Here is a 27,259-nt window from a genome sequence, read left to right as displayed (position 1 = left end):
GTTGCAAACCAGAAATTGTGCAGTGTCTAAGGGCAGGAGGTGGTGTTACCCTCTGGGTGTCGGCCATTTTGGCGCACGTGCTCTAGGAGCCAGAGTGAGAAGGCCTGCTGACCAGATCTGGACCACAGGCCATATGTTTGACATCCCTATCTTAAACGATGATTACTAAATACTAGTCTTTCGACTACTTTGCTAGACAGGAGAGCAACCATCTTGAATTTCATTTTAGTTGAGTAAGAATGAACCATGAAATTGGAAGCATTTATGAGTCAAACTTACTCTGAAATATTCACTATGGTAGGAAGTGGAAGAGGTCTTCAACTTACACAGATTTCTGCATGGTGTTTCTCCAAGGCTTATCTTTGCCTCCCACATAAGTACAGTTTCGTCCATATTTTGCCAGTGGGGTTATCTTTAAACATAATATTCACTTTCAGTTTTTTGGAAGAAACGTTCATTTTTAGTTTCTTCAGTAAAAGCTTTTCAAACTTTGAAGATTCCCTGTCACGATAATAATATACTTTTATAAAAGTCTTATATTATTAACAGTAGGCCAAATTATTCTACAAGGTTGTTTGCCATTGCAGTATTTGGAGGGGGTTGTGAAGGATTGTGCTGAAGTTCTGATTTCTTCCTTCAATCACGTGCAGTTCTACCCTTACTCAAAATAGGTATTGTCACTAGGAGCACAGCAAGTCGTCTCTCAGAAAGACATTTATCATGTCCCTTAGACCTTTGTAGAAAGTGAAAGTGGCAGTGCCCCAGCAAAGCTGGACACAATTTTCATTATTTCTAAAGGTGACAAGGATATTGATGATAGAGGAGCACAGGAAAGGCAGCAGGGGGCTGCACTTGGCACAGGATCCTCCAGAGGTTGTTACCTCTGACCAAGCAGACTGAAGGCAGGAGGCACCTTACCAGCCTCACTCCTGCTCCTCTTGCTTTGCTGCCAGTAGGTACTGTATTAACCTTCCCACAGTCTCCATAGAATTAAGGATTTTATAGCACGGTTCTGCATACAATTTGGTAGCAGCTATGAGAGGGTTAAACTCATAGCAATTGTAGCAGTGCCATCACTCACAGGGAAGGGGCAGTGAGGCTGACAAGGGGGCTGTGCCCCCTGTTGTCCACAGCAGAGCCTCCAGTCCCTAGTATCCCATGCTGCAGCAGGTAAGACTCTGTCCAACACCCATCTTCATTTTTCTGTGCTCAGCCTACCCCACTTCTACCCAGGGTGAAGAAATAGCTAGCTGTACCTCTGCATTGGTGGATGAAAATGTTGAAACCCCCTTAAAAGTAAATGAGATTTGTGCTGTTGGTCAGTAACCTACAGGAATCCTAGGATGGAAGACTTCTGCCCAACATGCTGAGCACATGTGAAATCCAGCATTCATATATTTAATGTACAACAAAGTTTTTGATAAAGGAATAGCCAAAAACGTTCTTACAAGCATCCCTAAGTTTGCCAAAATTTTTGTTACGAGTCACGTTCTGCTATCAGTATGTGTCTTGTTCAATCACATCATTTATCTCCTGAATATTATTCTTTCTTCACCTTGTACTTGTCATTACCTGTAACTAAGCAAATATTCAGCCTCTGTTGGGAGCTGAGCAGAAGATAAAAAGTCTTCAAAGTCATATCGGAGAACACAACTAAGTTAGCTCATTTAAGATTTAAGATTTAAGTTTTACAGCCTTTTTTTCTTTATAAGACTATAACTTTAATTTCTTTTCTAGGTCTGTACATAAATAACACATTAGTGTTCTCAGCAGCTTCCCCCTTATCTAAATGGACTAGCTGATCTCTTGTCTGCACAATTTAGAAATATTGCATTACTTTACTGGTCTTTTTCTTCAGTCGACAACAGAAAAAGCTCATCCTGTACCTGCTTCTTGAAGGAGTTGTGTGTCTGCAAAAGGCACATATATTTCCTTCAACAATCCTGTTTTCTAAGGCTCCCCCTGAATTTCATAACCAGAACTGAAAGTTGAGGGTTCGGTAGAGAGTTACATCAACTGTGGCTCTGACTCACTCATCCTTTCTCTGATCTCCTGGTCAGGGTGAAACTCACTCCAAATACCTTGTGCCAGCCTTTCAGTGTGCCCTTGTGCATAGTATAAGGAAGAGGATTCTAGAAGAAATGGATTATGGATAGAATCTAAACTTACACAGATCCAGTTGACCAGAGTGGTCCCATCAGCAAATTAAAGAAATAGTAGCTGTTATTTAAACTTTTGGGCTAGACTTTTGGGGATAGAGGGAGCTTGTCCCAAATTAGTAGCAAGTAATCTTTCCCATGGATCTTCCAGTGAGACCATAGGACAAAGCCTGTTTTGGGCTTACCTGGGTGGAAGAAAATGAATTTTGCTTATCAAACCATGCATATGTTGAGCAATATAAGATAGGAACATCAGCATTGTAGTGTTGTGCATACAGGTTCACTCAGTGATTTGACAAAACCCAGTGGTTTATGCCTCTGGGTGTAAAAGTGGAACCCAGTTTCTGAATAGATTTGAAACTAGTATATAACTGCAAATTATAATTATAACATAAAGGGACTCTATTTATAAGCCTACAAAGTATCCTGAATAATCCTTGTTTTGTTCATCAGCTTCTTTACTGAGGTACATTTATCTGTTTATTGTTGTTTTTACATTTAATTACTGAACCTAGGTATTTTCAGTAAAGCCTGTGTTGACACAAAATTTGCTTCATTCATGGAATTCCTTTCTATTAGATAGAGCAGTAATATTACAAATATTTATTGGGCTAGATCCAAAGTCTGTTGGGAGTCACCAGAAGGATTTTCATTGACTTCTCTGTGCTTTAGGATCAGATTCATTTATGTAATGATTGTGTAATGTAATGAGATGCTTCCTTTCTTGACAGAGTTGGACAAATCATCAATGTCAAAGCAAAAGTAAACCGAGCATTCAATACTAGCATGGAAGTAAGTGATATTCATTCTTCCTTTTTAACAGTATATAAAAAGTATGAAGAGGTGAAGGGAGAAAAATAATGGAAAAAGACTAACACTGTAACCTTTATGGTTGCAGAACGGGCTTAATAAATATTCATAAAAAAATATGTAGCATCCACCTAATGAACAACAGCACCCAAATGATTTTTAAATTTCTGTGGTATAGTGCAGGCCAGTGAGCGAGCTATGCCAAAGTAACAACATGACGCTGAAGAATTAGTTATGTTACCAAATGTAATACAACATACAGGGCATATCTACATGAGATGCTGACTGCACAGTAGCCTAATAATGCTGTGTAGTAATGTATTACAGCACAGACAGTGCTAAGATACTGCACAGTATTATTAGGCTACTGTGCAGTAGGATCACTTAAAAGATGTTCACAGGCACCACTGCTCAGTAACTCTGCTCAGCATCTCATGTAGATGCACCCACTGGGTGAGGTAGATAGTCAATACTGGCCTAGCCACAGCTTATTGACCTCAGTAGGCTTTGGATCATGGCCCACAGCTAGAAGGGTGGATTTCAAAACCTTTTTGAAACTCATGATATAGAGATCTTTATCTCAGGTACAAGCTGTCCATTATGTTGTAATGGACATGGCAGTGCATTGCCCAGACATTTATTCTGAAATCAGAATAGAACCTCCAGGGGTCTTTTCTCCTCTCTCTGTTCAAGCGCAATTTCCATTAGCATTAATGGGAATTATGTGAGTGCATCCAAGGCAGAGTGTGTTCCAAAGTGCTCTACAAATTCTAAAGACCGAAGATTTGATGCATGTCATGTCTATTTCAAATGAACCAATAAAGTGTTTCACTAGTAATTCGCTTCACATTGTGTTTTATAGACTTGTACAGATTTTTGCTGATGCAAGTTCTACTTCTTGTAAAGACTCAAGCAGGGAACCAAAATAGCACATAAGTAAATGGAAGTAAAAGTCCATAAAGCCTGCTGTAAATGTCTGTATTATTTTTTTAAAGTGATGTTAAACATCCATCTACAGATATTATACCAAAGGTAATTTCCAAGGCACCGTGGATGTTGAAGTTGTTTCAGAAAGTCAGGATGAATAATACAGGGCACTCTACATTTTAAAGAAAGAAATATAAGGCAATGGTTAACTCGACAGGCATCAAATCTTTTTGCCTTAATAGGTAATTAAAATCTTGCAACTTTTGTTTTGTTTCAGGTTGGCATCAGGGTTTCTGTACAGGATATTTTGTCTAATGTTCAGAAACTCGTGTGTGTGGCTTATGCTACTTATGTAGCCAGACCAGTTGGTGCTGAAAAGGTACCTTATTTAATTCAGAAAAATCTTGGCATAGAAAGAATGTTCTGTCAGGGCTGCCAAACTTCTAAGGGGCTGGGGGCCAACCACCCTGTGGGCTGCATCAGTGGGGACTGCACATCTGTGGACTGCACTAAGGCAAGCTGTGGGCCCTGCAGGCTGCACACTGTGTAGACACGAGCCCATACTCCACTTTGTACCTGTGCCCAGCCACTGCTGAACCATGCACCCACACTCCCTTCCCACTGTAGCATGTACCCGTGGCCTGCTCGCTGCACTGTGCAGGCCCTCCCACCCTCAGCACTGCAATACATGCCAGCAGCACCCCCCCTTCATGACCCCCGCTGAACCAGGCAGAAGCCCCACTACTCCTGTACCTAACCCCTGCATCCTGCCCACTGTGGCTTCCTGTGCCTGCACAGGCCCTTCATCACTGCACTGCACCTGTGCAACCCCAGGCTCATCCTCAGCTCTCCTGGTCATATCATGCTGCACTGTTTTGTTTCCTGGGGCAGGGGCAGGCACCAAAAGCTGGAGGAGGGAGGCAGAGCCCAGGGGGGGATGGGGGAAGCAGCAGCTGGGAAAGAGCTCAGGGGCTGCAGTGTAATTTCTCATAGGCCACATGTGGCCCACAGTTTTGCCACTTAGATAGGACAATGCTATTCTATTTAATGGCCCAAACTTTGCCAACTGTGAAAAAGTGATATCCATTTTTTTCAACTGATGGCAAAAAGGCAATCTGAAGTCCAGATTATGTGAAGATTTTAATGGTCTTCTTTGACCTCCTGATGGGCTGTTTTCTTCCAGTTTGCCAGTCTGCTTGTTTCTGCCTATGTTGTCATTTTTCTAAATTCTCCATTAATGGAATTGCCTTCCTTACAATAATCAGCCTTATTGACAGAATTAGGAAAACAGAACTAGAAAGTTTACTCACTGGGCATGTCTAATCCACAACTATCACAGGCAACTGTGTCATAAAATCCTCCTCAGAAACTGATCATTCTCCTTCTTAAAATTAGTTAGATTTTCTGCCCTTATGAGTCCTACTGAGAAGTTGTCCTACAACTCTATTGCTCAGGTGTTTGGAAACATACTAATTTCCAGCCTAAATTTATTCAGGGCTAGCTTATACCTATTTATTATTGTGCAAAAATTTCCTTTAGCCTAAAGAATTGTCAGGGAGGTTGCTCCATAAGGGGCATTGTGAAGGAAGGTGGCTTTGGGTGGATTAAACAGGTCATTGTAGAGTGGTAGGTAAGGTACAGCATGAATAGTTTTGATCAACTTTTAGGTCATCATCAGACAACGGATGTGTGGAAGAATGATATTTGCAAGAACAGGAAGCCATGGGAGGGGACTTGAGCAGAGTGTTCCAGTTATGATATGCACAGTTGCATTCAGCTGAGCATCAGCAAGATTTGTATGTGATGACCTTTGCCAAACAGGTGTACAATACTCTGCTACCAAGTATGATAGGGCAAAAGCTGAAGTCCAGGGTGTTGTGGATGTACCTCCCTATAGATCTAGCAAGCTTGACTAGCATGTTGTTTTGGGATTTGACCTTTACTGTTGTTTTCTATAGATGTTCCTAAAAAGTCAGGTTTCTGTCTAATGTCACTCCCAAGTACATTGGGCAGGGATCATGCTTTAGTCTGTGACCACCCATATAGATGTTAAGTTCTTTTTTGGCACTGGCATTGTGGAAATGGAATATACTGGATACAGGTTTGGCAGGACATGGCATGAGCTGCCATGCAGTGCAGTAATCTGCCAGCTTTGTCACAAGTTCATTCAGGGTCTGGTCCAGAGTGTGAAAAGATGGAGCAGAGGTCATCAGCATAGATAAACTTGCAGGATGTGGTTGTTAGTAGATCATTTATGTGTAAGTTGAATAGGGTTGGGGCCAGCGCTGAGCCCTATGGAAGTCCATTGGCCTGTCTCCTCCATGTGCTTATCCCCTTCCCAAGGTAGACCCTGAGTTGTCTGTTATGGAGGAGTGCTTCAACAACTGTAACAACCCAACTTGGAAGTACCATTATATGCTCTAAGTCTCATTTTCTTATTCTCATAGTACACGGGTTTCATTTTCATTTTTTGAATAATGTATTCTTGTAATACAGTGACCTGTACCCGTGTATCTAATTGAAAAATTAGCATTAGTCCATTGGTGTTCAGGGTGATAGTCCAATCCTCAGAAGAATGAACTTCTTCTTGCATCGTGCCAGTGAGGAAAATTGCACCAATTCTTCCTTTTCCCCATTGCATAGAGCATGTGCCTTCCGTTTCTTGTGTGTTGCATCCTGCTCCTTTCTGCAAACTCTTGCAAAGTGATTGACTCTTTTGCATTCATTGCAGCACTTACCAAATGCAGGGCATTGCATGGGTTTGTAGTAACACCTCAGGATCTGTAGCTGACCATTATTTCTTCAAGCAATTCTCTTTGGCCTCCACTTGCCTGCTTCATAGTGAGGTCTTCCTTTCTGTATTGTTTGTGTTTTGCCTTAGGTTTTCCAGTCTTGTAATCCTGTCTAGTTCAGTCCTGTCTAGTTTTTCCTTCAGCTTCTGCAGTCTGGATTTTGTTATCTCAGCCACTTGGCACAATATAACTGTCTTTTCCAAATTAAGCTCAGAATCCTCTAGCAGTCTTTTCCTGAGGCTTGTATCCCTTATACTTAATACTATATGGTCTCTGATCGTAGACTATTTTAGGTCTCCAAAATTGCATGTCTGGCTCAGCAGTCTGAAGTCTTTGACAAACTCCTCCATTGTCTCACATTCTTTCTGCTGTCTCATGTGGAAATTATATGGTTCAAAGGTTTCATTTTGTTTGGGTATACATTATTCCTCAAACTTTTATATTACCATCCCATAGCTTTGCTGTTGTGCTTCTGGCAGTTGTAGGCTATTATAAAGAGACAAAACTTCTGAGTTTGCTGTACTTAATAAAATGAATACCTTGAGTGAATCTTCCTTCTCTGTAGTTCCTCTGGCCATCATATATATGGTAAAACTCTACTTAAATTTCTTCCAGTTTTCTGCTCCATTGCTGGACAGCTTTAACTTCTGGAATTTTGAGATGTTCCATTTTTTCTTTCTTTCTTCCTACCCAGTTCTGGTACCATGTATTGTTCTCAGAAGATTAAAGAGTTAAGCTTATAGAACAATAAAGCTTGTTTATATAGAGACCAGTACTCTGCCTACAGTTTCGCTGTTTCCTCCTCCAATCCCTGGGCAAATGTAACAACTTAAACATAACACTCTCAAAGGTATCCACACAGGGGACTCCATAGGAAATGTCACAATTAAGCAATGCCTAACTCAGCTGGGTGGAGCCAATTTTATTTTTGGAAAAAATGATGAGTGTGGCCATGGACAGACTTATACAAAAGGTTCTGGGAAGAGTGTTCAAGAAAAGAATAGAGCACAAATAAATTTTAGCACTTGAACAGGTATGGGTCACATAGAGCAGTAGATGTTGACTTGGATCTTGCTGAAGCTCCTGTGCCATGTTGTAAGGTATCTGAGGGTTGACCACATAGTCTGGACACATTTATTTACTGGAGCCTCGGCAATTTATGCCTGTGTCCCATGTAAATAACAACTTCACTCAAAAACCAAGTGCCTTTAGAAGGGGGAGGTGACCTATAAATATGCACCATCATGGGCCTTTTAAAGATGTGCATTTGGGGGAAACTAGTGCTTTGGTTGCAAATAGATAATGTCAAAAATTCCACCCTGTACACAACATGATATATGATAAGCCTTCAAGCTGATTTAAAAGTGTGTTTCCTTTCTTGATTGATAAGAAGCTTTTCAATAAAATTAATTTTGGAAGGGGTTGTAATTTTTGTTGTTTTCAAAAACAGAAAAAATGTCATCAGATCTTTACAAATGACTCTGTTCTAAAAATGAAAACTAGGTAGTGAAGAATCACTTGAATTTGAACTCTTTATTTAACAGCATTAATATGACTTACTTTATTATGGTAAAAAATTCTAGACTATGCTAATGCAAATACACTTTATGAATTGTGTTCAAAGTGCCATTTTAAAAGGGATTTAAGTGCCATTCAAAGTACAATGCTTCTTTTCCTTTGTGTAGGTTAAGATTAAACCAGTAGCGCTTCAGTCTCCCGAAGATCTTCTGGAGCATAGTCTGGCTACTGAGAGAAGAAAAATCCGACTGGACCATGAACGTGTTTTTCAGAATCTGTTGTTGGAGAGTAAAGTTGAAGATAGTCAAAACAGTCAGTAACAGACACAAGTAATAATTATTGGCAAGTGGAGGGGAGCAAAAAGAAGCCAGTTTAGAGTAGGGATATGATGATACAAAAGTTTTGGAATAAGGCTCCTGGCTAGGAGGAGTACACTGTGCTCACAAGAGCTAGCAAATGATTAATCTATAAATCAGTGATCTCTGTCCTCATAAATGCTTCAGGGATTTCAGCTATAAAGACAGAGGGCCAGAGCTCACGCGTGGGCTGATGTGTGATCTATATTTAGGTTTCATTTAATTTACATATTTAGAATTTCTTGAGGGTTTTGTGCAATTCATTCAGACTTAAAGCTGAATTTTTCAATGAAAAAATGAAGACCAAGGGTACCATTAAGACATAGCTAGAAGGAGAAGATCCACTTTGTTTTATGACTATGAGAACTATGTTTAAACAAGGAGATCATTATCAAGAAACAGAAGAAAATTTTTCAGCCTGGATGTCTAAGCCCTCAGGAAAATTCAAAATGCCCCCAGGACCAAATTAAAACCAAAATATAGCCATTTTCTGTTTTTACCCAAGTTTGCTTTTATTTTCCAGTTTTATGTTTGACTTAAATTAGGGTTACTGTATTCCTCTTCACAACCACAAAACTATTCACAAACATTTAAGAAATGTCTAGTATTCACATCACCCAGTATATATCTGTATTTGTGAACATCAGTCATGATTGTACTACTTACTGAGAAAAACAGTCCATTGTCAATGCAATCCATAGCCTTAATGATTTAATAAGATTATCTAGAACTGGAATGCCCACTTTAAGAGGGCTCTTTAAATTATCCCAGTTGTACCTGTCCATTAAGAAACTGATTAAGACCACCAAAGAATAATCAAGGAGTGATAAACTTTAGCTTCTACAGCTCTGTCTATATTAGGGAAATTTTCTAGAAGTGTTCTGCCTTCACAAATGCCAGTTCCATTCCTACAGAGGTATATAGGAAGTAGAATAGAGGGAAAAAATTAAAATAATATGAGTTGCTAACTGTCAAATAGTTATAAAACACAGAGCAAGAAAGTGAAGTTTGACTTTTGACTGTAAAGCATACAACACTTTAAGTAGGTCCAAAGTGCTAGGTAATTAGTGGAGTCCAAACTATTATATGATGCTTGTGAAACACAGTTAATTAGGTCAGAAGTCAAACAGGTAAGTGAGGTCCAATGGAATTGGATGGCCTACGTGGTGCAAGCTTAAATTGGCTCGCACAAATCATCCTCAAAACTAATATATAATGTAAGACCCAGAGGCAGTGGTTTAATTCAGAGCTCCTCACGAATAGGGTCCATGGTTAAGTCAGTACCCTGATTCTACATTGCCTGTAAGCACATAAATAATTTTAAGCACTAGCTTGACTAGATCTAATCATATGCTTAACATTCTGCATATGCTTAAGTGCCTTGATGAATTGGGACCTAGAAGAGGGCATGCTCTGCCTTTAAGTCCTCACCTCCAAGTCACTGTGATACAGATTCATGTCTAGTATAAATAAAGTTATCTCAAGGTTCAGTTTGTCCATAGAGTCTTAATCAGAATGTATGTAATTTGTTTATGCTCATATATTTTCAAATGGAAAAATACACCTATGCATTCTATTAAAACATGCAGCTGTATTGTTAAGCATTTGAAAGAGGAATTGGCAAAGGTAAGGTTGCGCACACAACCCTAAGTCTGCCTCTTATCATGTGCATATTCATTATAATATTGTCTTTAATAGTCATACACTATATATTAAACTATGGATGAGTATGACATGATAATTTGATAATCTTCCATTCTAACAATCATTAGCACTGCCTATGCCAATCAAATAGGTTCTATGAAAGATATTTAGATGAAAAGTATGTAGTAAGCTGTACTTACAAAGTACTTTGCAGATTAAGTAAAGCAACAAAGAACAATAATGAAAATTTGGCGAAGTATATCGACTACCTATTTATTCAGCTAGGTGAGCTTCATAGTTAACTGCCTGATTCCCCAAATGTGTACTCTTAATATAACTTTCATGTGGTGAATTGGTAATTCCTCTCAACAACATTTTAAGCTGCAACCAGCGTGGTTTATGCCTTCCTTCTTATTGCTGTTACAGTGATGAACAGCTCTCATCCTGATGAATCTTCAGGCTGTTGCCGTTACTCGAAGCAGCAGTAGCTTGTTTTTTTTAATTGTAAAAAAGGAGATAGATCCTTTTAGTGATGGGAAAAGGGAACATTCTCCTTATGTCAGCTGGCAAAGCTGCTACCTTGAATATCCCATAAATATATTGTTACTGTGTTTCAGATAATTTTAGTGATAAAGAGGAAGATGCTGTTTCAACTGACCTCACCCGTGTGCAGAGCATTGAACTTGTCTTGCCTCCTCACGCAAATCATCATGAAAATACATTTGGTGGCCAGATTATGGCTTGGATGGAGACAGTAGCTAGTATTTCAGCAAGGTACTTTTCTGTTTGGTGTCTTCTTGTGTAATTCTGAAAGGATGCATTTTACATAAAAGCATAACATAAAACCCATCACTTTAAGGTTAACTACGTGACTACAGTGTATTAAAAATACACATAAAATGCTGTCCTTCTGCTGAGCTAAAGAGTGATCATGTGCATATTTATATGTTAGTTGTCCAATGGTACTCCTCACCAGAGCGATTCAGCACTTCACCACAGCTCTATGAAATATTGCTGTCTTATTTTTGCAGCTGGAGTCCTGAGGAATAGAGAGGTTATGTGATTTGCCTGAGACTAAACAGAAAATCAATAGGTGAACTAGAAACTGAACCAGGGCTCCTGATGATTAGTGCAGTGTCTTAACTGCAAGATTATCCCTCTATATAAGGTAAAATCCTATTGTATAAGATAAGATTTCCAGCATCAGTAGAAATCTTAAAATGGAGAGACTTCATGTCAGACTTCAGCTCCCTGTGCCCTACAGAGCTGAGTTCTGGAGTGGCCAGGTAAATGTCAGAGTGACAATGTAGGTGTATGAATAAGGCACTAGAATGGGTATCAGAAAAAGGGAGCTGTATTCTGGCCACCAGCACTGACTCCAAAACCTTGGAGAAGTCACGTAACTTCACCAACTCAACTCCCGTTCTGGTAAAACAGGAGTAATAATGCTCACCAATCTTCCTCTCCCCAGTATTCTTCTACCAGTGTAAAGTGCTCTGAAATTCTTAGATGAAAAGTGCAGTTTTATTTTTACACTCAGTAAGTTCACTGATGACTGTGGTCCAAAAGCACAGTTGCCCTCCTTTCTGCTTTGAAGGGCTCAATTTCCTCTGCATTGACATTGGTCTCCCATACAGATTTTTTTTGGATGTAACTAGAGTTTTTATCTAAATTCCCCTCACGCACTAAATGACCTAATTTATTGCTAGATATGTTTTCATTTTAACTTTAATAATTAAATGACTTTCCTATTTATTATTCATGTAGTTTTGATTTGTAGCCAGTGGTTGTGCTGATAATAAAAGATATTTTTGTACTTGTTGGATAAACATCTCATTTTATTAAAATTAGAAAGCATACTGATCCTACACTGGTCTGGAGCACCACAGGCTTCATGATTTATGCGAGGATACAAAAGATCTGGCCCCCAAATTTTTACCTGTTTCTCTTCCATAAATCTGGCCCAGCAAGGGGAATGTTTAGATTTAAAACAAACAAACAAACGTACAAAGTAAATCAGACAGTTAAAATATTTTCATTAGACCTGTGTATGTTGAATATAATTTATTGGCAACAATACCAAATGAGAAAAGGGTGCCTGTGTTTTATGCTAGAAAAATAGATAGCCTCCCTACAAACCTTTTGTAACTCAGAATTAGATTTGACCTTTTAAAGTGCCAGTTAAGAGTTGCTATGGTCACAGGCTTAGATGGGAAAGACAGGAGGAGGAAGAAAAAGTAATACTTTGAGAATAAATTTAAAACACCCTTATAAGGTTTTTTTCTGAAGCGTTATTTCTCTTTTTTAAAAACTGTGAGAGTAATTGAGCATCTTAAAGACAACAGTGAAGTCATTGAAAGTCCATTTGAACTAGATCTGTCCTTTCTGATATATTATACTAACCTAAAAATATTCAGTTCTTAGTTTTCTAGGAAAATAGTGCTTAATACTTAGGGTATGTTACACACTAAAACATCACATCTGTCATCTGTCCCTCTTCTGCTTTTAGTAGTATTATATTTGTATTTTTATTGAGAGTGTTGGAAATGAGATAGCCATTCGCATTTTAAATAAGAGAAGCCAATTGTTCTTAATGAAATTACAAAGTCATTTGAATGTATTAGTCCATTATAAAGATTTGCTAGTCAATTAATTAGCAACAGATAATTGTGTGCATTTAGCTATACTGGTACATTAGTTTACGGGGTGCAATTGAGTTAGGACTAAGAATACTGCAAAATTGTGTAATTTCCAAGCTTAAAAAATGATATAAGGTAAAATCTGCTCTCATATATGCATATGCATTTCTAAATATACATACGTAGGTCTCACTAATTTGGTGGGAGTTTTGAGCACATTTATGAGGGCAAAATGTGGCCTTTAAAGACAAGAAATTAATTGCATCATTATTATTATTCTTACTGCAGCAGTGCCTAAAGGCCCCAATCATGATTTGGGCTTGATGGTGTTTTGCAGTGTTAAGAGTAATAGAATGTTTCCCATTTCAAAACACTTACAGACTGAAGGTCCCAATCTTGCAAACACTTAGGTTGTGTCTGTACTTGAAATTTCTTCTGGTATGATCCCTGACCAACATAGCTGGGTCAGAAGCCCTTAGATAGAACATGGACTCGGTTATATGGTCAAAACTGCTCTTTCCCTGGTGTAATTTGCATAGTTTGGTTTCCTCAGGGTGCATAGTTTGGTTTCCTCATGTATCTGTGGAGATGCTGTGGAATTACTATACAAAGTTGTATATTATTTTGCCAGTCAATTGTTTCCACACTAGGAGCACTTTCTGGTCTTATGTCAGTGTGGCACTGTGCTCAGGCTAATAAGCCTTACTTCTCTGAGTCCTGACACAGGGCAACACTAACATGACTATACTGCTCTGGGTCCGGGAGCTAACCTGTGCAGAACTAGCCTGGGTTTCTCTGCATGTCACTGCCTTGTGACATATAGGTATATCCCAAAGCTCCAATGGGCCAGCTCAAGTGAGCAAAGTTACACATTTTATGTGTTTGCAGGATCAAGACCTAAACTGAGGAAAGGTAGATGAGTGGGTATAAATAACCAGTACGAATGTAGAAGGATGAGAAAAACAACAGCACTCAGATAATTTGTGTTAAATTATTGTAGATTTGGTTCCTGATCTACATGCAGTTCTGGATTTCTGAGTGGACAAATAGCCAGCTGTGCATCTAATTGGTTTTTTGCGTATGTAGAAACTCAGTTTCTAAGTTCAACTCCAGTCACTGCATTACATTTTTAGAAAATGAGAACAAACATTTCTGCTCAGTGTCAATACAAAATAATAATGGGGTCTTTTGTGGTAAACTTATTTCTAATGTTTCACATGATGTCATACTTCAGGAAATAATATCTTTTGATAAATGAGCAAATCTGAAGAGGATGGGTAGGCTGAAGGTCTGAGACCTTCTCTGGCCCTGGGCAGGTTGCTGTACCTTCTGTCTAATTTTCCTAACTTCTACAAGTGCCAGATCATATTTACTCACACTGAATAGAAGCTTCCTCCACAATTAGCCTCATAGAAGTTAATGGTACTCTTTGTGAAGTAAGGTACTACTCAGGGAAAGAGTAAAGGGCTCAATCTTCCTCCAAATGAAGATAATAATGAGTAGTGAGGATTAATTATTTAACATTTGTAAAGTGCTTTGACAATGAAGCAGCAGAATATAATGGTCCTATTATTTTTGAGTCCCAAATTCCATGCTGTCATATAGCTGAACATATTAACATGTATTGCAGTGGATTATGGATTAAATTAGGTTTACACCGTGAACTCCTATCTTGTGCAGACCTCATTACTGTAAGTATTATAAATAATTCACTGCTGTACTAATATAGAAGGAAGAATTACAAGACAATTTATTCTCTTTCACATTCCTCCTCCTTCCTTATCCAGTCGCCTCTGCCGTTCATATCCCATCTTGAAGTCGGTTGACATGTTTAAATTTCGGGGCCCCTCCACTGTTGGTGATCGTCTTGTCTTCAAAGCAGTAGTTAACAATGCATTTCAGAAGAGGTAAAAATATCCATATACTCATCACACTTCCCTTCAGCAGCACAAGCCTCCCTGAGCATTTCAGACCTTAGCCACCATGGGGGGTTTCAGATTGCAATGTCATATTTTTAATGAAGAAGTCTTTTTTATAATATCCCTCTGCTTTTCTCAGTGAAGAAAAAAATAGTTATAGATTTATGTAACTGTTTTCTCTGTACAAAGCTGAAGGATCATTCATAACCTTTAAGGGTGGGGAACCAATCCAACTACCCTTAGTCACCAATGGGATACTGAGAAATCCAATGGGATCTCCATGGAATGGCACAGGTCTACCTGCATGAAGTTGGTGGAGGATTGAGGCCTGTATGGTTGGTTTATGTTTGCAACGCATCTGCTGCTAAGCCACTTCCATCGGAGTCTCTTCCATTGTTAGTAGTAGTGTAAATGGGAGTGTAAAATAGATGTAGGCCTTAAGTGGCAAAATACTGTACTTACTTGGTACATACACTTACTTGATACATTGAAGGGCCTGATTCTGAAGTTCAATTAGTCTGCTTTGAACCAGTCCCCTGGCACAGAATAGACTAACACCAGTGGATTCTGCCTCCTGAGGATCCTTTCATGCTAAGGAAATCTCTCAGTGACTTAACACTACTGCACTGACTCCTACATCACTTCCCCTGTTCTGAACCTTAGCAAATGGGTTGTGTTTGTGACACTCCTTTGTATGTATTTAGTGTGTATTTAAGCACCTTCAGTGCTTTGCTAGTTCAGCTGACCTTGTGCCCATTTTAAACCTAACATACATCTTACACCATTTACATCACTGCTAACATTTGCCTCTATGTCCAGACAGTTATTTCTACAACATACAGTCAAAACATTCATTTGCTCTTTTCTATGCCTGAGTAGTTTATAACTGTCCTGTTTGGTATGTTGTCTCATTCTTGCTTCTGTGTCATTCTATGGTACTTAAGTAATTCATGTCAATTCAACTCTTCTTTCAGGGTTGAGGTTGGTGTTCGTGTTGAGGCCTACAACTGTGAGGAATGGACGAAGGGCCAAGCCCGACATATTAACAGTGCTTTTCTCATTTTTAATGCTGTAAATGAAAAAGGAGAGCTCCTCACCTTCCCCCAGGTCAAACCCACTACAGAGGTCAGATTTTTTCCTTTGGAATAGGATGACTATATAGATGGCTTGTATGGTCAACAGAAAAACTGCATTTAATGCAAGCTGCCCTAGTCAGTCAGTCAGGGACAAGCAAAGGACTAAGCAAAGTTATAAACAGAATTGCCCTTCCTCAGGAGGATGATCTGAACTTGAAAAACTGGTAAGGTAAAACATATGGATCATTGCTGACACTATAGGCAAGATGAAAGACAGTGATTTGTAAAAGAAAGTTTGAGGCTCCAACCCTCAGCTACCATTACATGTCAATGGGGATTGGCTGCCTAAGTCCCTTCTCCTTTGACAATCCTAGCCAAGTATGTGGCATCCTTAAAATAGGTCACTTAGTGCCACATGAATATAATCCGCAGGCCACATCAGGCCCCATGCCACCCCCATGTGCCACCCCTTCTTGGCCCTGCACACTGGGATCCAGCCCCAGGGCCCTGCACTTCCTCTGCCTGGCTCACTTGCCCATATTGCGCTCAGGTAAGTCTGGCAGGGTGGCATAGGGGAGATTGAGGCCTCATAGGGAAGGAGGGATGGAGGGAGTGACTTGGGCTGGGGCTGGAGCTGCTGCCCAGCCTGGGCGTTGCATGGGGCTTGGGGCCCAGGGCCATGTGTAGCTGCAGGGCCCTGGTGGAGAGTGAGATGGGGCTGCAGGTGGCTCGTCTGGGGGTAGTCGGGGGGCTGGCTCCCCACTTCTGCATGCACTCCCTGGAGGCAGGGTGTGCACAGATGCCCCCAGATCTGTGTACAGGGTGGGTGAAGGCTGCCTGCTGCAGGCTCAGGCTCCCCATCCTGCTGCCCTCTTCCAGGGCCCCCACAGTCCAGCAAGCAGGACCTGGCATGGCAGAGCAGAGTGGGGCCAGGTGGGGAAGCTCCTTGCCACTGTGAGTTCTGCACCACCCTGGCAAATAGCCCCCTGCCCACCTGGCAGCAAAGAGGGTGATGGCACAGAGCTGTGCCCCTCTCTGCTGCCAGGCAGGCAGGGGGCACCTTGCCATGGCGGTGTAGGTGGGGAGTGAAGAGTGGGAGGGCTGTGGGTGGGGAGTGAGGGGCACCAGCTCGGGGTGGGGGGAGCTGTGGATGTGAAGTGAGGGGCATCAGCAGGTCTGGGGAGCTGTGGCTTGGGAGTGAGGGGCCTGGACCTGCATTTTCTGTAAGCAAAAGGGGGCAGGGGGAGCTCTGATTTTCTGTGATTTAAAACCCAAAATTAAATATAGGTACTTAGAATGTATTTTATTATAGTGACTGAGACATTGGTAAGCTTCCAAATGGCTTTAAAATTGTAAATACTATATATCAATAAAACATTGTATTCAATCAATGCCTATATATAGCGGTATTTCATTTTAATTGCAGATTTGGGAGTTTTAATCAGAAAATTAGTGATTTTTATCAGAGAATTTGTGATTTTTAAACAGAAAAAACTAGGTTCCCTATTGAGAAGCAAACAAAGGAGTCAGATGAACTCAGCAGTAACCAGCAGTATCACTCAGCGTTTCTAAACAACCTGCCTGATACACCATGGGGATGCAACTCCCCTGCTGCTGGGCACTGGTGCAAGGGATGATGTTTGCCATGTAGACTTGGCCTGAGTCGTGCAAGAGCAGTTGTTCCATTCGGAGGGATTTTTCATTCTGAGTCATTTAGATTCTTTTAAAAATTCCACCTTAAGTGAAACAGTAAAGAAACAAAGTAATGAAAGAATAGGTTATGGGGGTATCTGACCCGGTCTTTTGTTTCGTACTACTGATTTTTTATTGTGTTCTCCCCACCGTCCGTTCCAGACATGTGTTAAAGCAGCATAAGAATCCCTCACATTCTTCTTCCAATTTTGAGCTCTGGGTAGAAGGTGTCTTGGATTAATACTTTACCCCAAAAATGGCATTTTTGGCATTGTACCACTCTGCTACTCCTGACGTAACATGCTCATGCTAACATGAGTTGATCAGGATCTTCCATACTTAAGAATACTTAGATTATTTTTAAAGGCATGCTGCCAAGTTAAAAAAAAATCACTGACCAAATTGACTAGTAAATGCAGTAATTCTTTTTTAATTTACTGTCTTCGATCCTGCCTTGAGCGGGGAGCTGGACTAGATGACTTCGTGAGGTTCCTTCCAGCCCAACTTTCCTATAATTTTATGATCCTACATCTGGGATCTGATATTGATTATCTGTTATAATAAATAATATTTTGTCCTCTATTACAAAACAAAATTATTGAAGTAGAATTATCATCATTTTAATCCAATTTACTTCTATTTGCTTTGCCTCTTTCTGAAGGACGATTTGAGGAGATACCATGGAGCTATTGCACGCAGGAGAATTCGACTAGCAAGGTATAAAACAACTTCAGAGATGACTTAATTTTCATAATTGTCATTGATAGCATGACACAGTAAACTTTTTGTCTTGATGTATACTCTGCAATTTGCTAATTGTTTTATGTCTGCTCAGATGCAATGGCTATTATCATCTTACTTTCTTCCTATTTGCCCTGTCACCCTGAAAGCAGTGGAAACTACTTAACTCAGCAAGGCAGGAAATACTTAGCCCTTTTGTGTGTGTTTTGTTTCCCCTATTGCCCCTCACAGGGTTGTTTGGGGATTAATTAGTTAATAATTGCAAAGCATTTAGAAGATGCTTGGTACTGCACAAGTCACTGCTGTTATGTTACACTGAAAGAAAGGCTGGAAATCAGAGAATGCTACCAGTTTGACCTTTTAATATGTATATTTAATATACATTTCAGAAAATGCATCCTCTCTGGCAAAAACGTTGAACCTTCTGATCCCTGGGATAGGGGCAATCAGGTAACATTTATATCTCAAGTCACTGACATACGCAATCAGAGGATGTACTTGGATGTTTTGGGTATATGATAACAGTGCTAAACATCTGGTTTGAGCCATTGTCACAATATCAAGGCACTGCCAGCCAAGTTAAAAGGTAATCTTGGAAGTGTAGGTAAATGTATGAACACTTATAGCAATACTATGCATGGTGGCATGAATTAGTAGGGATTAGCAATATTATTAGCCCCAAATCTCCATGATTTTGTGGATGTATATGAATCCTTGGTGATGTTTTATTGTGAAATGTTTTGCACTTAGATTTTCTTTCTTGGCTCCTAGAAGTTGTTTTGGGTCCTTTTAATTATATCTTAAAGCAAATGAAAAATAATTGGAGATTTATAATTTGGGGAATTATTTATTATAACAATAGCAGCTCTAGAAAATATCACCATCAGACAGTTTCAGTTCCTTACATTTTTCTGTAGGGAAGTAAATATAATAACACATAGGATCTTAAAAAATGAATGACTCAAATATGTTAAATTTAAAATTGAAATGTATTTTTTTAAGACTTTGAGCTACCAGTTCTGTTTGATAGTTATTGGTAACAACCCATCTTTTGTAGTGAAACATAAGTAATGGTGTACCCACACATTCACTACTCTGATTGCAACTTCCCTTTAAGCAAGATATTAGTACAGATTGACAGCAGTGAAAAGGTTAATTTGCTATCAGATTTTAATTACGTTAAGGAAAATGGACTAGATCATTAATTTAGTAGCCTTGTAGGTGAGCTGTATTGTCTCACTGGTGATAACAGATTTTTTGCTCTTTTATCCATCAAAGCTGCCCAAATTCTTGTTTTTTTAATTAGGGTTCTTTTTGCCATCAGCCATGTGAACACATAAGCTAGCTATTAAAAGTATTTAATTCAGAAACTACTGGACTGTGTTTTCTGGAAAAAGACCACTTAAGGGAAACTGCACATTGATCTGTTCTGTGATGCGGGGGTAACTAACATATGCATTACTGCATATTCAAGAAATATGGTTCTTTTTTATATTTCTCCTTAATTTTCATGAATAAATCTTACATTTCAGGCATATTTGAGTTACTGCAATGTGGCAACACTAACAGTCCTGGCAACAAAACCTGGATGGGAAATCACCAGAACTCCATATAATGTAAGTACAGAATTGTGGAATAGTGGCATGAAGACTTCAGTAGCATCCTAAAGTCACACTCCCCATTAGCGCTGGGTGAAGAAAAGCAATCCTCTTTCACAGAGGATTTTACAAAATTTGGTTCTAATTTGATTAGGAATGAAAACTAGTCATGAAAACTAGTCATTCTAAAACCTTTCATGTAAGGTAATGATGCCTCATCTCCAATGCTTCTTTAGACCCATAGCACAATGTAGAGCAGTGGTTCTCAACCTTTTCAGACTCAAGGCACCCCTTGTTCAGGCTGAGTCACTAGACTTAATTTTTTCTTTTCGCTCTTTTTTTGACAACAGAAAAATAATACACCAGTTCTTCTATTGCAAAGAAGTTAGACCACAACAGGTCAGATAAGTTTTTACCGCTATGAATTCCTTTTTGAAATATCTGGGTTTATCTTGTGAATCATGTTTGCACACCTGACAGTGCTAACATTGCATGGCACCTGGCAACACTCTTGAAAGGGCCTCAAAGCACCTTTGGCTACTGCTGTTGAAAATCACTGCTCTAGAAGCCTCATGGTCCTTACTGTGAAGCAGTTCAAACATCTGGCTACCCAGGAGCTGAGTGGTTGAGCTTGTAGGAAACCTGCTGTGTTCAGTCAGAGTCATAGATTCATAGAAGTTAGGGACTGAAAGGGACCTCACGAGATCATCAGGTCCAGCCCCCCTACTTTTAGGCAGGAAAAACCTGCTGGGGTCAGATGACCACAGCAAGGTTTGCGTCCACTCATCTTTTGAAGATCTGCTGGGTAGGTGACTGTACCACCTTTGGAGGGAGTTTGTTCCAGACTCTAGACGCTCAGGGCCTTTCTGAACACCACAAAATTGGCTTTTAAAGTGACTTAAATGCCCTTTTGCACTACTTTAATGGCATTGCTATTTACATTGTCAGCAGTGTATTGTGCTTTAGTGGCGCTGCTGTTTACACAGTCAGCAGCATATTGCGTGTTAAATGACTTTGGGATATAGCAAAATAAAACACCTCCAGGGTGTTCTAGTTTTGTACCTAACAAAATGTAACAGCCATGGTGGGACGCACTGGGCCCATGCAGCTCAGGGGCAGTACAGACAATCCAGGCAGGCAGCCCAGTGGCAGCCCATGCAGGCAGCTCGGAGGCACCCCATACAGGCAGGGTCCATTGAAGAAAAAAAATAATTCTGGTCTATATTCCATCAAGTCTTCAGGAAAATCTAGCTATCTCTGTAGATTACTCTAATTTTGCTGAATTAACAGTTTCGGATGTTTTTGAAGTAGTGTCCAATGGTAAATTATGGAGACACAGACATTGTATTGCATTAATTTTTAAATGGACATTTGTCAGAGTCAGTAGATACTAAAATTATCTATCGCTCTCAATAGGTAGAAGTCAGACATCCATTCTAATCTTCTTTGACCTCTGTATGGCATTCCACACTGCTGAGCATAAGATATTATTATCTCACCTGAGAGATGTAGCAAACATCCAGGGTAATGCACTAAAAAGCCTTTAATCCTAAAAAGAATGTATCCACCAAATAGTGAGAAGAAATTGCATCTTCATCATTGGACCTCTTACTTGTTTCTCACAAAAATCAAGGCACTTTTTTATGTTAATTAACACCTATAGCCATGCAGGAAGAGGCTGGTAATGCAACATGAACTCATGTACTAGCAGTATTCAGATGGCACATAATTCTTCTGATCCTTTACTGTACAGTCACCACCACAATAGCTCATTGCCTAGCTGAGATTAGCTCAAAGATAAAGAAGAATGGAGTGAATATGAGAGAGAGAGAAGTTGGGTTTTTTTACACTGAATAGTTTACAGTCAGAGTGCATTCTCCTTGGTTGAAGGCACATGCCTACTAGTGGTTGGTTCAGTCCAAAGCACCTGGATTCCTTACTCAAAAAAAAATGACTCCTAGTAACATCTCTAAATAATACTTTCTATTATTTCTAATTGAGCTCATATTTTGGCAGATGATGACATGGTCCCAGTAAGGCCTTTTTCACCTCCTTTCTGGGTAACAGTAATTCATTATAGCAGGTCATGAAGCTAGTAATTGGTAAGAAGCTCTAACTTGACTAGGCTGTTACACAGGCTACCCCAAGTGTCTCTTCGGCAGCAAAGGGTACCACAAAAGCATCATGGCTGTCCTCTGTTCTCTAGTCTGACTTCCCAGTTGGCAATCCCCAGGTTGCACGTGACCCCCAAGGGATTAACCTGTGGTTTCCAGGCTCCCAGTGAAGGTGCTATTCCATCTTCTCTCTAGCTGTGAAGTCTTCAGGCTCCCTCTCCCTCCTTCTACTTCCACTGCCTGCTTGTGCCCATGGTGGTCAGGTGGCATGGTCCGTAGGGCCAAGGGAGTCCACAGATAGGTGGTTGGAAGGGATCTGGGAACCTTGTGTGGCACAGTGGCGTGTCAGCAAGGGAGAAGGCACATGGCACTGCATTCAAGATGCAGGGGCACTGACACAGTGCACTGGGGGGGACCCTCAGTGTGGTATGTGTGGTACGTGGTATGGTGCGCAGGGTTCAGGGGCACCAGCATGAATGGTGTGTGCCCTTAGCGGCTGGGAGGGCACAGCTGCGCTAGCATCAGCGGGAGCCCGGCAGCAGTAAGCTGGGAGCTCCCGCAAATGCCACTGGCACTGTTGGCAGCACCTTTTTTCAGGGGGTGCACCGCCACACTCAGGGGATGCATATGCACCCGTGTGCACCCCCTACATGTCGCCCCGGGCACTAGCATGGTGCAGTAGGGGAGGCACCCATGGTGCTGTGCAGCATGCAGGCCACATAGTGGGTGACCTATGTAGCAACATGTGACCCATGTAGTGTGTGGCTGGAAGTCTTGTATCCACCCAGAAGTTGGACAGCTTTTACCATCATATATTTGGTCAAAGTGCCATATCATAGGGCACTCAATGGCTTAGGTCCAGCACTACTTATTCATGCCTTCTGTAATATAAACACACGCAATCAAAACACAAAACCAGACAAAGCTCTCCACTACACATACAAATATCCCCTGGTAAGAGAATGAGAGATAGAACAAACAGTTCATGTCAGATGTTAGTCACATTGCTCAGCACATTGCTGGGAGGTGTTCAGATACCATAGCAAGAAGAGTGGCAAGACCCAAGATAGAATTCTGTGCAAAAAAAAAAAGACGTTAAAAGACAGGTAAGGTTGCTGCATTCAGCAGTCAAAAGTAAGGAAAAGCAAGTTATGGCTACAATTTTTAGATTCTCCAAGGGTGTTTTACTAGCTTGAGACCACTAGTACAAATGCCCCAAGACTGCAATCCTGTATAATAATATAGTTGTTCTTTTTACAACCTATATGTGTTTAAGTAGCTGCTCATTCTTCTAAATCATGTGGTTTGCTTGTCTATAACAGACCTTCAGCAGAACACTAGCTCATGCCTTAGAAAATATTGATCCATTCACATGCCAGACTGTAGGTGTAAGGCTTATCTTGCCAGCTTGCTCAGACTTTATATTGGGGCTCAATGTAATTCTTCTCTTCAAGAAAGTGAATATATACACACATAAAATTGGTATGTGCATACACACGTACGCATGGGGATACATGTTGTTTATCCAAGCCAAATATCCAGACCATTGTAGCTAAGCCTTATTAATATCTCATTGGTGATGCAGTCAACATTCTGCAGGACTTCTGTCATTGATGATACTGTCATATCCCCTCACTTGGAGTGGGATCTGAAGATATTTCTGGTAGAGCTTTTCCAGTTGACAAAGTATGACTTCTGAACAATGTCTGAGCCTCGCATCCCAATCATACTGTCATGTAGCATGACAAGCATGACAGTTCTGTACACTGTTAATTTGGTGGAAAGCTTGATGCCGTGCTGACACCATACTCACTGCTGGTGATGTGAGCAGTCGTGCTGCTGATGCTGCTAAGTGAACTCACAAACAACCAGAATTCCATTTTATCAGAGGGGCACCATACACTCTTCCAGAGGATGGTTGCAGATGCAGCAAAATGACCTAGAGCTAGCTATTGTTACAGCCATAAGCATATAAGTTTAGTCATTTGGGCAATTTTTGCCCCAGTGAATAGTTTGGAGAGATGAAACAGCCTTCCAGCAGTTCTGAAGCACATCCCTATGTCCCATTCAGGTCATGGGTTGCCTTGTTCAGGATAGTCACAGAGAAGGGGTCAGATAAAAAACTACTAACCTTTACCCTACTGTCATGGAGTTGTCTCAAACCAGTGTAAAGAGGTTCAAGAAAGTGAGTCTTTTTATAAGCCATCAAATTATAATTCAGCTCGTTGTCTCGAATACTTTTATCAAATTGATAAAAATCTGTGTAGAGGTCAAGACTTTATTTTTGCCATTTCCACATATACACACGTATATAGGATCATAGTAAACAGGGCTGGAAGAGACCTCATGAGGTCATCTTGTTCAGCCCCCCTGCTCAAGTTAGGATCATCCCTGACTAAACCATTCTAGCCAAGCATCGGTCTAACCTGCTCTTGAAAACTTCCCAAGCTGGAGATTTCACAATTTATCAAGTTAGCCTGTGCCAATGCTTAAACAACCTCATGTTCAGAAAGTTCCTAATCTCCATCTTAAATTTTCCCTACTAAAACCTGAAGCCATTGCTCCTACTCCTGTCCCCTATGGCCAGAGAGAAAAATCCACCTATATCCACTCTGTAATCGCCCTTCAGGTTTTTGAAGACAGTTATCAAATCCCCCTCAGTCTTCTTTTCTCCGGACTAAAAAACCCTAGTTCTTTCAGCTTTTCCTCATAAATCTAGCCTCCCAAGCCCCTAATCATTTTTGTTGCTCTGTACTGGATTTTTCCAGACTGTTCACTTCCTTCTTGAAGTGTGGCCCAAAACTGGACAAAGTACTCCAAGTGAGGCCTCAACAGTGCTGAACAGAGCAGAAGATTCACTTCTCTTGGTTTGTAAATGTCACTCTTGTTAATATGCTGCTGGCTTTTTCTGCAGAAAGAGTATGCTGTTGGCTCACGTGCAGCTTGTGGTCTACTGTAACCCCCAGGTCTTTCTATGCAGTATGCAGCCTAGCAAGTCATTCCTCACTTTATATTTGTATATGCAATTATTCCATCCCAAGTTCAGGACTTGCACTTGTCCTTTCTGAATCGCATCTGAATGACTGTAGTTTAAATTCCTCCAGCCTATCCAGGTCATTCTGTATCCTAGCCCTATCTTCTGCAGTAACTGCAATATCACCCAACTTGGTGTTATCCACAGATTTGCTCAGCATGAACTCAGTCCCATTGTTTAAATCATTAATTAAGATACTTTCATCTAATCATATATTTCCTATATTTCCAGTATGTCATCATTGGCAATCCCTCGCAGTCCAGGATGATTGTCTTTCATGATTGTTTTATATGTGTGTCTGAAGATGTCTGGCAAAGCCTATCTAGGACCAACAGACTCTGTTGCAGTTTGGGAATATGTTTCCACAAAGGGTGGATGGCTCTGGGTTCTTGACACAGTCCGTGACACATTGTTTCTGCTGTTCCTGTTCCGTCTCCTGTTGTCATCCTAAGGTTTCAAAGTATTGAGCAGACTCTTACAGTGGACTCTTCCTCCATTCAGGGAAGTCATGGGCAATAGTCTCCCATGATGTGATGTTGATACTGCATTTTTTCAAACTGGCCTTCAAGACATCCTTGAGCGCTTTCTCTGCCCTCTCCCTGAGAATACGCCTTGATTGAGCTAGGAAGATAAAACTTGCTTCAAGAACTTGGAGTCAGACATTCAGATGATGTGGTCAGCCCAGTAAAGTTGCTGTTGAATGAACATCGCCTATGTGTTCGCGGTGTTTGCTTGCAAGAAGATACTAACATTGGTGCATTTGTCTTCTCACTAGGTTTGAAGGATCTTCCACAGGCAGCATTGATGGTACTTCTTCAGCAGCTTGAGATGTCTCCTATATGTTGTCCACATCTTAGCTGTGTACAGTAAGATGGGGATCATGATTGCTTGATAAACCATGAGCTTGGTTTTGGATCTGATGTTGCAATCTTTGTGCACCCATTTCCTCAGGTGTTTGAAGGTTGCACTTGCACATTTGAGGTGATATTGAATTTCTTCATTGATGTCAGCCTTCTACAAGAGATGGCTTCTGAAGTATAGGATATACTCAAAGTTTTCCAGAGTCTCACCATGAATCTGAATTATTGGAGCTGGGGACTGCTCATTAAGATCTTGTTGATGGAGGACCTTAGTCTTCTGAATGTTAAGCTTAGGTCCCATTTTCTTCTTTGCCTCGGTAAAGATGACAGTGATTGCCTGAAGGTCTGCTTCCAAGTGAACACAGACTACAGTATCATCCGCGTACTGGAGCTTGATGATTGAGATTGTGGTGGCTTGGTTTTGACTTGGAATCAGCTGAAATTAACAGTCTACAATCCATTTGGTAGTTTAGCTCCACTCTGACTGGAATAGTGATAAGGAATATTGAAAAGAGTGATGGAGCAATGATGCAGCCCTGCTTAACTCCTGTCTGAATTTCAAAGGGATCTATGATAGATCCATTATTTAGAAACACCACTTGCATACTATTATGGAGCAGGCAAAGAATGGTGACAAATTTCAGTGAGCATGCATACTTCAAAAAGATCCTGCACGGCAGGGTTCAACCTTTTTCAGTCAGTGTACCCCTGGCAGCCAGTTGAGAAGGAAGGAGTCCCCTGGTGACCAGTCAACAAGCGGGGAGAGGAGGAGGTCCCCCAGTGACTGATCAGCGAGTGGGGGGGAGTCCCCAGCAGCTGGCTGACAAGCTGGGGGGTGATCAGCGAGTGTGCCAGCAACACACCACCGGCAGAAGTCTCAGCAGCAGAAGTGCCAATGGCAGAAATGGCAGCAGTGCCCACTGCTGAGTACCCCCAAGGCCTTCCCAAGTACCCCCAGAAGTATGCTCTACAACCTGCTTTACATCCCTGCTCTACAGCGCTTCTCATTTGACAGACGCAAAGAAGGCCATATAGAGAGATTCCTGACATTTTTCCTGCAGCTAGCAAGCAATAAAGATCATGGTAGTTGTGCCTCTTGATGCCCTAAACCCACACTGAGATTCTTCCAAGCACAAAAGCCTTGCAGTCGATCAACACTTGGATCTCTTAGTCATTCTCATCAAACCAGTCTTGATGTTTCCTAGTAGAGAATCCAAGTGTCTCTTTGCAGGTGTTGATGACAGTGGACTTAAAGGCACCCAAAGTGCTACCGACATTCCCCCACTGTTGTAGATTTGAATTTGCCAGTTTTCCGTTGAGGAACTGGTGGAAGAGGTCTTGCTTGATTGGGTCCTTGAGTTCTTCAACGCTGATTTTCTG

General features: G+C 40.8%; 1 protein-coding gene across 1 annotated transcript in view; it reads left to right on the top strand.

Annotated features, from left to right (window-relative positions):
• ACOT12 (acyl-CoA thioesterase 12) overlaps positions 1-27,259 on the top strand; it is a 47,576-nt gene that overhangs the window by 7,400 nt on the left and 12,917 nt on the right. The window contains exons 3-11 of the mRNA XM_019532315.1: positions 2,891-2,951; positions 4,174-4,275; positions 8,374-8,518; positions 10,824-10,980; positions 14,633-14,752; positions 15,739-15,889; positions 18,194-18,249; positions 18,663-18,723; positions 19,806-19,889. Of these exons, the coding sequence (XP_019387860.1) occupies positions 2,891-2,951; positions 4,174-4,275; positions 8,374-8,518; positions 10,824-10,980; positions 14,633-14,752; positions 15,739-15,889; positions 18,194-18,249; positions 18,663-18,723; positions 19,806-19,889 (937 nt within the window). The remainder of the gene's footprint in view (positions 1-2,890; positions 2,952-4,173; positions 4,276-8,373; positions 8,519-10,823; positions 10,981-14,632; positions 14,753-15,738; positions 15,890-18,193; positions 18,250-18,662; positions 18,724-19,805; positions 19,890-27,259) is intronic.

This window comes from Crocodylus porosus, unplaced genomic scaffold, assembly GCF_001723895.1.
Source record: "Crocodylus porosus isolate Cpor-Errol unplaced genomic scaffold, CroPor_comp1, whole genome shotgun sequence".
NCBI classification, from domain to species: Eukaryota; Metazoa; Chordata; order Crocodylia; family Crocodylidae; genus Crocodylus; species Crocodylus porosus.
Note: the sequence above shows the minus strand (reverse complement) of the source record. Positions and strands in the feature narration are given on the sequence as shown.